The sequence below is a fragment of the Podarcis melisellensis genome (genome assembly GCF_964234715.1).
Source record: "Podarcis melisellensis genome assembly, chromosome: 8".
NCBI lineage: Eukaryota > Metazoa > Chordata > Lepidosauria > Squamata > Lacertidae > Podarcis > Podarcis melisellensis.
In genome coordinates this window covers 64,783,773-64,795,456 of record NC_138540.1, presented here as the reverse complement: position 1 = coordinate 64,795,456, position 11,684 = coordinate 64,783,773, and the positions used below count along the sequence as shown (strand labels likewise).

Genomic DNA, 11,684 nt, shown 5'->3' with positions numbered 1-11,684 from the left:
ACAGTCTTGACATAAGATGATCTTCCTGTATTCCTAGGGCTGCCACAAGGTGGCAGTATTTGTACAGTCTCGGGAAGCAAAAGAGGAACACCTAGGACTCAGCTATACAGCTGAAAATAAAACGTTTTGAATGTGTTGTAAAGTTCAATATACAATTGTGACACTAGATGGCGACAGTGAGCTATAGCAAATTCAATGCATTTTTCAAAACGGTTTTTAAAAAACAATTTTCACAACGTTTTTAACATGTGTGTCGATTCCACCCTATTTGCAACTTTCCATGCATTACATGGCAGCAAACCCAGGTTTGTTACATAGCACATACGGTTTTAAGAAATAAATAAATGGAGGCAGAGCCTAACACAATGAGACTTGGGATCACCAAACCTTTCCTTCTCCCCATGCTGCGGTCTCATGAAAATCCCCACATTCCCTGCAAAACTTCTATTCATCTGGATGGAAAGTTACCACTGCTTACTTCTGGAGGAACAGCATCAGCATGAGGGGGTTAGTTTTGTTGGAAACACGGTACAGAATGGAAATGGTTAAACCCTCCCTCCTCTGTGGTCTTGATCACCAGAACCCTCCTTAGCTGCTATTTGAAAACAACCACCAGCAGCAGATAACATGAAACGTAATCACACGTTTCATATATCCCCTAGTTTGGCCATAATCAGAGAGGCTGTGGAACTCTTAGGGTGCTGAACTTTTACAATGGCATCCACATTTACACACTTTTCAAATGAAGCCCAGGGCCAGCCCAACCATTGGGCAAAATGAGGCAGCTGCCTCGGGGGGGGGGGGAGATGCTGAGGGGTGTCAGAGTGTATAAAACCCTGCATGTTGCATGTCCTGCCGTTAAACTAGCTGTGGAGAGATACCAGCATGATACTCATGGATGGCAAGGTACCCACCAGTACTGCCTATGGTGCCCACAAAAGGTTTCAGTAACTATCCCCTCAGAACCCCACAGTGCACAAGAGACCACTTACTCTTCCTGCTCGGTTCCTATTTGCACTGGATCAGCCCCACCTACAATGAAAACGCCCCCTGAAGCAGACCCACATTTCACTGTCTACCTTCCTAACCATTATGAAAAGAGAAGAGGTACAAAGAGCTTCTCTCTGTGGTCATATGTGGCAGTGGGCAGCATAGGTACCTTTCCCTCTCTGAAGTGCCAGCTAATGGGAGTTGCCCCATTATTTTGTGGGCTAGCCTCATTTTCTGTGCTTTCAGATGGGGTAGCCAATTTGTGTTCTGCCACGCCTCACAGCAGCCATTTTGTGATGGGCACCCATGACACTTGCTCAAAATTCCAAATGCACCCACTGGCCCCAAAGGGTTGAAAACCCTTAATAGTAGCCTGATGTCCCCAAATGCAGTGCAGGATGTTGCCTTTTTGAACCCAGTCCCTTGACCAAAGACGACCTAGCAGCTGTCCTAACTGTTTCACTCAAGCTTCATAGAGGGATGCTGGAGCTGATGAACCCATAGTTGAAGGAGATGATTGGACTAGATGACCCTTGGGATTCCTTCAAACCCTGCAATTCTTTGATTCTATAAGTTATGACATTTCTGCCAGAGACCTTCGACATGGAGCGATTCTTCAAAAAGCTTCACTTTTATTAATAATTCAGGGACAGAGGTAACATTTCTTAATTGTAAATAAGATGTTAGCTGGCCCTGAGGAGGACCCGTCAGTTTCAGATCAACGATGACTTTGTTCTGCTTTGCACTGTTGAAAACAGTGCACCTCTGAATACGAGTTGCTGGGAATCACAACTGGGGAGAATGATGTTGTGCTCAGGCCCTGCTTGTGGGCTTCCATGAAGGCACCTGGTTGGTCACTGTGAGAACAGGATGCTGGACTACTTGGCCATTGGCCTGATCTAGCAGGACACTTCTTATGTTCATGGCCGATCACTGAGAAAAAGGTTGAGCGCTTCTATTAATACCCATTCATAAAGCTAATCCCATCATCCTGAGCTATCAAAGCTAGTTCTGAAAACAAGGAAAGAGATACAAACATGGGTTTTGCTTTGAATATCTGGAGAATGTCTGAGGAAGGAAGCCACAGAAGGAAAGAGAATTGGGTGCAGCACCGGGGGCCTGCCCTAGAGATTGTGCCAGTTCAGAGATTGCTCCTGTTCTTCCTGCTTTCATTTCACGGAATGGCTCAGTAAAGTGTCAAGGGCCTGGCAACCACAAAATGTTTCTCCCAGACTGCACAAAAACCACACAGCCTGGACTGGGGCTTGTATACACCCCACTAGCCACAGTGTTGGTTCTCTGGCAGCTTGTTGCTTGAAAACATAGAAGGGCTAAGCCTGAGAAGTGCTTTGTAACACTAATGATCTCCTGTTGATCATGTTTGCATCACACACCTCCACAGAACTTTGGGCTTATCCCAAGAGATGCTCTGGTTGTAACTTCATAACAACCCTGTGAGGTAGGCTAGACAAAATGCATATGACTGGCTCAGGGTCTCCCAGGCAGGTTCATGGGGGATTTGAACCCAAGCCTTCCCTGTCCAACACTCTAACCCCCTACAACATGCTCGCTGTTGATAACTGCGGGAGGGGAAGATTTACTCATATTCCTGCAACTTGTGGCTCTCCAGGTATCATTGAACTCCAACTCCTATCAACCTCAGTCCACATAGCCAACAGTCAGGAATGATGGGAAATGTAGTCCAGCAATATCTGGGGAACCACAGGTTCCCCATCGCTGCTGTAGAACGTATAATTTATATGCTGGTCACCACTACTTATAGCGGGGAAAGAGAGGAGGAAAATTATTTGTCCCAAACCCCCAAATTTTGCCCTCATAATTTAGGCCTCAGTTGAAAATCACGTTGGTCCTGACATGTGTATCCATTTCTACTTCACAGGCATATTTGCATACGGGCAATGCAGGACTGTTTTAAACAGCACCCATCATACGCCAATTGCCATAATTCCATGGTGAGAGACAGTCCCTGCTTGGCTTCCCATGATGAGAATGTTGCCATCATCAAGATGGCAAGAACTGGGCCCTCACTTAGGCACATGACTGGCACTTGCAAGGTTACAGGAACAGTGAGGCCCAGCCACTGGCCCTCCCTTTCCTGGGATAAGAATTGCATTTGAGACCATGTTTCCATTCACACAGTGGACTCCTTGGCCACAGACAGGGCCTGCTGGCAGCTGTACAGCCATTTAATGACACGGGCGTTTCGCTCAATGACAGAGACCGAAGTGAGTGGCTTCTCGCTCAGCTCTTCCACAGACAGCTCCTCTTCATTGAGTGAGAGACAGTCATGCTCAGAACTGGCTGACCCCACGCTCCCTAGAACCACACAGGAGGACCCCAATTCCCAGCTCCCCGGCTTGAACCGCTCAGCTCCCAGCATCTCCACCAGCTTCTGGTCCAAGCCGCAGTAGTTAAAAAAACGCTCTTTCTCCGAGAGAGGGAGAGAATAACTTGGTGCCAGCTCTTTCTTGGAGTCTGATGGTTCTGGGCTTGTGGAAGAAGAGGTTTGGTCCATAACCAGCTGGGAGCTGGGCTGGTGTCCCAGGCTTCGTTCAGAAGCACGTCCCATGGACGTCCTCATTAGAATGCCTACTGAACTTATTGTCCTTGTTTCCTCCTTTTCTGCCGGCACCCAGACCATGGAGGTTTCTTCCTGCGTGACTTGTAGCTGTCCATCTCCCAACATGCCTCTAGAGGAAGGGGAGGCACCATGCCCATCTCTCAATGGGCCTTGAAACAGCCGTCTCACTAGGCTGTAGCCTTTGGTGTTCTCCTTGTTGACAGCCGAACAGTCCCGTTTCTGCCGGTAGATGACAAGCGAATCGGGCCTCAGCATGCGCCTGCCGCCCCCTCTCCGTGCTATGGGTGACTGAGGAGAAGGAGGCACCTTCTTGGGCCCTAGGCCATCTTGGCCTACCTGAGAAAACTCGCCTTGTTGGTGGAGGGTCAAGGCTCTTCTGCTACAAGCAGGCGACTGGAAGGTGTAGCAGAGCAGCACTGGCTCTTGGCGACTGTTGATGACTTGTTGGGATTTGACATATTTGGCTTTATCGGCCTCCAGCCTTTCCACGGCACTTGGGGTCCGCCCCCCGGTACTCCCCTCCAGCTGCTTACGGAGGTAGTCGGGCCCTCGGTTGAGCAGCCCAAGAGGGGAAAGACCTTCTCCGGGAGACAGAGGCCTCATTTTATGTCCACAGTACTGGGATAATGAGCAACCTTCAGTTTCAGAAGGAGAGTTGTGAGGAGACTTTGCAATGTCAAAGTATCTCTGGGAAATTGGGATGGTTGCCAGAGTTTTGCCCTGAACTGGGCAATAGGTTATGTTGGTGGTTTTACCACTCTAAGTTTTGGCTGACTTCTTCAGAATCCGCAGCTGAACTCCTATGGCAGCGCTTGTAACCAGCTTCCTGCTTTCTACTTCCTGTCATTAAAAGTTCAGTCACACTGTGAAGATTAGGAAAATTCCTTTTCTGTGAATAGAGGAGTGGGTGGGTATCAACAGGTCAACAGTTGCCCTAGAAGCAGAGAAGGTGGTCAATTAGTAAAATAATATCTGTCAGAGGAAATGACTCTAGAAAGAATGGAACAGTTGGTGACTAACAATAATGATCCTAGCAGTGAATGATTTTTGTTGAATGGGGTGAGCAGTTGCAGGTGCTGATAAACCGTTGACATATAACTGATTCGGTGAATTGCAATGTTTTGACTCAGGCTACATCCACACAGTACAGTGGTACCTCTGGTTGCGAACGGGATCAGTTCTGGAGGCCCGTTTGCAACACGAAAAGCCCGCAACCTGAAGCGCCATATCTGCGCAGGTGCGTGGTACGATTTGGCGCTTCTGCGCATGCGCGAGCAGCGAAACCCAGAAGTAACCCTTTCCGGTACTTCCGGGTTGCCACGGGACAAAACCTGAAAAGACGTAACATGAAGCAAATGTAACATGAGGTATGACTGTATGTTTAAAAGAGTATGATACCACTTTAACAGCTATAGCTTCTCCTAAAGCATCCCAGGAACTGTAGTTTGTTAAGGTTTCTGACAGTTATTAGGAGACCCCTATTCCCCACAGAGAGCTACCATTCCTTATGCCATTTAAATGGAAATTGCTATCAGCAATGAGTTTTCTATGCTGTCCCTCATTCTGAGGAAAACTAACCCTGGGTAAGTATCTGGAAGCCAAGGAATCTTGCACCGCTCAGAGGCTGGGGTGGCATGCAACAATATTGACCCTCTAGAGAGGTGACTCACAGTCGTGGAAGCATGAGCAGGGGAAGAATTTCAGTTTTGTGTTCTAGCATCAAAAGACTCCGTATGTGAAAACCAGGCCAATGCACCTGCCCCAAGGAAGATGCAGCCAAGAGCCAAGACAAAACTCTAGACAGCAGCACTTGAAGTGGGAATGACCCGACCAGGAAAAGGAAACTCTACTGGGCATGTTGTCAAAGGGCTCTGATTTTTGTGTGCTGAGGTTCCAAAAGGAAACAAAGCAGGAAAAAATAAAGGAGCCAGCAATCTTATCTTTACGGTCTCAGCCGTCCACAGAACAAAGCAAACTCTGCCAGGGAAAAGGGTATCTTTGCACTCCCCTCCAGGCGGTCAGTTATAGGAAGGAGGAGACAGCGGGAGGTTGGAAAAAGCCACCACAGTGTCATGGATTCGCCTTCACTTCTATGCAGCTTGGAATAATCTAAAGGGGTTTTGGCTGAAGCGGGACCTTGATGTCCACTTCCTTTTCAGAAAGAAATGCCAAGAAACTCGGGAGGTGCCTTTGGACAGGATGGCTTGCCTTTGATCTCAGGGCTAGCAGGGCAGAGCTTGGAGGAATCTGATGAGTCCAGGGGAGAGGCAGGGAGGAAATACTGTATGGCAGGTCACTGGTGGAACCTCATTGGTAAGACCCACTAATCCATTGGCTAAGCATGGCAGAATTGGAAGCTTACTGGCTTGTCAGATTTCATGACTGCTAACCTAGGGTCTAGGGCCCTTCCAGACTGATGGGGATCGTGTGCGCGCGCAGGTTTATTCTGCAGCAGTGCAGCATGTCATTAACACATTCATAGGGCATTAGTAGTGGATCTGCACTGAAATGTCCATGCACCAGTCCCCTTTATTAGTTGTTCTGCGATGCTTCCCCAATGTTATTACATTCATTGCCATCTGAAAGTGCAGATCCAGCCTCCAAGGAATGCATTGCTGCTGCCACTGTGGCAGCAACAGCACTCCTTGGCCTCTTGGAGGCTCTGATGGTCTCCTCCCAGCTCTAGGGAGGAAATGATGCAAACTCCTGGGCTCTGCACCTGCCCGGCATAATTCAGAGCAGGCCCCTTTCCCCCTCCCCCCTGCAATGGCCTTTGATTCCCACTTCAACCACTGGCTAAGGTTGATTTGACTGCCTCAAAGAATTCCGGGAATTGCATCTCTATGAGGGGTAAACTACAAGGCCCAGAATTCTCTGGGGTGGGAGAATACATGCTTTAAAGGTACAACGTGTACACAGCTAGATTGTTAGCCTTAGAATCATAGAGCTGTAGAGTTGGAAGGAACCACAAGTGACATCTAGTTCAGCCCTCTGCAAGGCAGGAATCTTTTGCCCAACATGGGGCTTGAATTCATGACCCTGAGATTAAGAGTCTTATGCTCTACTAACTGAGCTATCCCTTGAGTCGTTTTTAAGCTGCTACCTCACCTAAAAACCAGCATATAGGCAAATATATTTTTTTGTCTTATTCTCACGTCCTTCCTGTTGGAACAATGCACATCTTTGTTGTTGTGCAGACTATTAGTATAATTTGATATAGCTGGGACCTCGGCAGGCCTTAACCAGGTCCCAGGACTTAGTTCAGAGGTGGCAAATGCCTCCCCCTCTTTCACTCCTCCCACCCAGTAGGAATCACAGGTGGTTACTTCTCTATTAGGAGAGACACAAATGGTTCAGCAACAGCCACTTCATCATACACAGGGGGTGCTCAGAACAGAAGAGTAAATGGGATTCACACCAAATATCTGGCACATGCTAAGTAGCCCAAAGCCATTTGTCTCTGGGAAATGCAATGAGTAGTTCCTTGCTACGTTAATCCAAATAGACTTAAAGAGTTCTCAGAAACAAATAAAAAAAGCCACACTTGGCCACTTGTTTTTGCAAATAATGTGTGGTGTAAATAGCAGGGCTGGGGGGGGGGGCACTTTTGGAACCTAGGAAGCTGCTGAGACCTTTGGTCCATCTAGCTGCGTATTATCTGTGCTGACAGCAGCAGCTCTCCAGGGTTTTGGGACGGGACATTCCCAGCCTCACCTAGAGATGCCAGGATGGAACCTGAAACCTCTTGCCGGCAAATCATGCACTCTCCCAATGAGCTACGGCCCTAAACATAAAGTGAGATTCTAGTCCTCATCGTTCTGAATAAAGGTCTGAGTTAAATAGGAACATAAGGCAGCTGTCTTACACTGAGTCAGGCCTTTGTCCATCCAGCTCAGTTAAACAGGTCAGTGTAGATCCAGCCTGGCTTTTTCTCCTGACCGCATGGGCTTGTCTAGGAACCGAACTCAGGACCCTCTTGAACCCAAAGCAAGAATCCTACTCCAGACACCGATCAACCTTGAAGACCAACAAACAATACTGAGGTCGATGGACCAATGGTCTGAACTTCCTCTGGATGCAGTTCTCAAATGTAGCTCCCTAGAGAACTAGGCCAGGGCTTTTAGTCATCCATGCTATTCAAGATGCCTTAACTGCAAATATTGGGGGAAGGGGCGGGTTTCAAAGGAGAAGTTTCATATACGGAGAACATTTATTCTGTCACCAAACTGACTAATTAATCTTATTTAGTAAAAATTATACATAAAACCTCTCATTGTTTTATATGAGAATGAATACGGCCACCTAACACCCACCCAGTGAAAGCTATTATCCTCCGGGGATGCCATGATAGACAGGTCTTCAAACGCAGCTTCTGCAAGTGGCTTGAGCAAGTGTCTGGCTCCTTGAGTCACCCCAAATGTGAGTCCAATGTTAATCCTTACGCAATCAGCCATGTCAGCTTTCCTGTAGCTTCCCAGCCCTATTGCAAGAGGAGAGGAAGCTGCAGAGGGTCCCCATTGCTCCATCCCTTGTAGCAAAAAGACCAGCTGTTTCCTGAGCTGTCTGCTACCCACTGCCTCTCCCTTCCTCTTTGCCTTGTGCAACTTTTTACTTTTGTATTTGCCCATGGTTTGGGGCAAAAAGCAGCACTAAGGGCCCCTCCAGACCGAGGTTTTATTGGGGGTGTATTATTTAAGCCGCAGAAGATGTGCTGATTGGAAGTGCAGCAGTGTAACTTTGGCAGGAGCAAAGAATATCGAAAGCAGGATTGTATATGGCTACCCCAATATCATCATGAATGCTGAATAAAAGGGACATCTTGAAGGGGCCCTAAGTATATCTGGTTATCAGTACAAAGAGAGAAATTGCACATCCTGGATTCCTTTGTGCAGCCCCTCAAGTGATGCCCCTTTCCTTATACTGGGTCTCCTGCAGAGCCAGCCTTGCACCAGACAGAGTGTCAGATGCTGGGGAGACTGCTTCTCCTGCGCCCCAACTCCAAGTCATGCCCACCGTTCTGAGCTGGCACCTTAGTAGGGCTCCCTCCCGACAACGTATTTATCAATCATTCCTCCTGGCTGTGGGATGTCTTCATGTCTCCTTGTTAATAATCCACTCACCTCACCCTGCCAAAGCATTTCCTGTCACTTTCCAAACCACAAAAAACTCCAGTGTGGATAATCTTAGGTAGGCCACCATCTTTCATCATGTCCTTCCCTTCAACCCCAGGGGAATAATAATATTAGATTGGCATATAGGGTTTGGGGAAGGATTGCCAAGATAATTTATGCTTTAAGCCTAGAATCAACTGTAGAGTTGAAAAGGACCACAAGGTCCTGCCCCCAACCCCTGCAATGCAGAAATATTTTGCCCAACAGGGGGCGCAAACCCATGCTTAAGTGCCTCATGCCCTACAGACTGAGCTAGCCCAGCACTTAATAAAAGTGCTATATAGGAAAACCGGGTCCTGCTTTCGATACTGGGCCCTTCTACACTATATATTTAAAGCAGGATCATGCCACTTAAAACCATCATGGCTTCCCCGCATAGGATGCTGGGAATTATACTTTGGAAAGGGTGTTGAGAATTGGTTTTTTTGGGGGGGAGGCTATTCCCCTCTCACAGCTACAACCCCCAGAGTTTCCTGAGAAGAGGAATCAATCGCTAAAGCATGCATGAAATTGTAGCCTCATTATTGTGTCCATTACATGCTGTAGAATACAAGCGTGGGGTTGGGGTGGGTTTTTGGAAGACGCCTGTGCATGAATTTGTTTTATGTGTGTAGATCAGTGCATGCTGACCAACGCACAGTCTTTGCACACCCAACCGTCTAGAGGAGACCTCAGAGAGCCAGGATTGGCTGCAGCCGCCCATCATTTTTTTACTCTGCGGCAAAGCAAAAAACCTGATTCCTTGCTGCCACGCACTCTGTAGGCTGACCCCAAGAGGAGGACACCCACCTCCTTGCAAAGGTCAGCCAGCTTTCTCCCTAGGACGCCAGGAGAGAAGTCATCCTCTCCAGGCTACAGAACCAGACCCCCCAATTACGGCTGAACTTTTTGCCTCTTGAATCCACAGCTATAAATAAGCACGCCTGGGGCAAGCAGTCTCCCTCCTCCCTGCGACACACCCGCCAGAGGCGGGTTTTAACTACAGGGCAGCCTTGGCCAAATGGGATACCTACGTGCAGCGGACTGAGAAGAGAGAACTCCAAGCTCCGTTCCCCCGAGAGGAGGCTAAAAAAGAAAGAGAGTCGCATTCTGGGTTGCTCACCACAGGAAATACCTGCTAGCAAACCAGATGGGTGGTCTGTCCAGTTCTGCCTGTAAGGACAGCAATGAAAATGGGGTCTTAAGGCATTAGGAAAATAGAAAGGTGCCTTATATTGAGTGCTCAGCAATGTCTTCACAGACTGGCAGCAGCTTTCCAGTGTTTTGGGCAGGATTCTCTCCCAGCTGTGCCTGGAGATGCTGAGGACTGAACCTGGGGAACCTTACAATATTCTACCACTGTGCTATAGCCCATTTCCAAAGAGTGGCACACAAGTTTATTGCATCCAGTGCTTCTGTACACTAAATCCCATTTTGTCACATGCATATAAAGTGTTTTCCTGACGTTTGTGCACTGGTCTTTATTGATTGATTGCAGGGATCTGCCTCCTGCCCTCCAGTCGAATTTCTAGGGCAAGTTACTGATTTTCAAAATATATAAAAATGTTAAAAGTGGGCAAAAATACACCAAGAACAGCAGAATCTACAAGAGCAACATCAGCCTAAAAGACACATACAATGCAACCATCAGCAAAGATCAAATAGATTGCAGCTAAAAGCCTATACACACACGCTTTCGTAAGAGTAAGCTCTATGGAACTGATTGCATAGGATTGCTCTGTAAATTAAATTAAAAGATCTGAGAAAACAAGAAGGTATTCACCTGGTGCTCATAAAAACCCATTATTCGAACCTCCCCATTTTGTCTACCAAAACAAAAAAAATTCCTTCCAGTAGCACCTTAAAGACCAACTAAGTTAGTTCTTGGTATGAGCTTTTGTGTGCATGCACACTTCTTCAGATACACACTTTAAGGTGCTACTGGAAGGAAATTTTTTTGTTTTGACTATGGCAGACCAACACGGCTACCTATCTGTAACTGTCTACCAAAAGTTCTGCTACCACAATGCATTTGTTAGTATTTCTTTACAGTACCACAAGACTCCTATTTTTTGGGGGGGGGCAGGTGGTGCTGGTTCCTGGAGCTCAAAAATCTACATGTCATCCAAATTCATACAGCACAAGATTCCTTTTGGGAGATTGCCTAGAGCAGGAAGATCCTCATTTCATCCAAGTTCATAAAGCACACGCACACCTACCTGAGCAGCAAATCAGACATCACCACCGTTCCAAAAAAGTATCTGCTTTGAATGCAGGAGGTCCCAAGTTCCATCCCTGTGGCATCACCAGGTAGGTCTAGGACGGTACCCTGTCTGAAATGCTGGAGAGCCAGCCGCTGCCTGGCAGCACAGAAAATCCTGATGAGCAAATGGTCTGACTGGCTATAAGGCTGCTTCCTATCACCCACCCTCGCTGGCTTTGGAGGCAGGGAGCCTCCAGAAGCAGGTAGGGTTATCCCCAAAGAGGCACTCACCTTGCTATCCTGGCCAAAGACATGTCAACGCTGCTTTGCCATCTCCAGCAAAAGATGGCCAGGCAGACGGGCAAAATGAGCTCAGCAGCTGCAGCAGCAGCAGCAGGCTGGCTGGTAAATATGGGCTGCCAGGGCAGGAAGACACAAACAAGCTCCCTCCCTCCCCTGCCTTAACCCTTTCTGAACTGAGCTGCCCCAGGCATGATGCTATTGACCCCTTCCATGCCACAGTCTTTATTGCCCCGCAGAGCCTTCCTGCATTTCTGCCAACAGCATTAACCCTTCCGCTTCTCACACATCCCTCTGTGTTGCGTCAATGACATTTGTTTTCGGAAATCCAAAAAGCGAGGAGGCCATTTTTGCATGTGCTGGACCTGCAACAAAGGTGTAAAACTGACTTATTGTGTCTGCAAGAAGCTGATGAAGTATACTGATGGTCAATTCCACA

At 47.6% G+C, this 11,684-nt stretch overlaps 1 protein-coding gene across 6 annotated transcripts; it reads right to left on the bottom strand.

Moving 5' to 3' along the window:
- Positions 1-1,587: 1,587 nt before the first annotated feature.
- FAM110D (family with sequence similarity 110 member D) lies at positions 1,588-11,359 on the bottom strand. Of its 6 annotated transcripts, XM_081922805.1 has the most exons (4): positions 11,237-11,329; positions 10,962-11,098; positions 9,777-9,915; positions 1,588-4,526 (listed from the first exon to the last, which is right to left on the bottom strand). In XM_081922805.1, exon 4 carries the CDS (start codon positions 4,193-4,195, stop codon positions 3,143-3,145), a length of 1,053 nt encoding a protein of 350 aa, XP_081778931.1. In that variant the 5' UTR covers positions 4,196-4,526; positions 9,777-9,915; positions 10,962-11,098; positions 11,237-11,329; the 3' UTR covers positions 1,588-3,142. The 6 variants fall into 6 exon arrangements, with proteins under 6 accessions (XP_081778931.1, XP_081778930.1, XP_081778932.1 ...); XM_081922804.1 differs by lacking the exon at positions 10,962-11,098 and having other exon boundaries at positions 11,237-11,333; XM_081922806.1 differs by lacking the exon at positions 9,777-9,915.
- Positions 11,360-11,684: the final 325 nt, after the last annotated feature.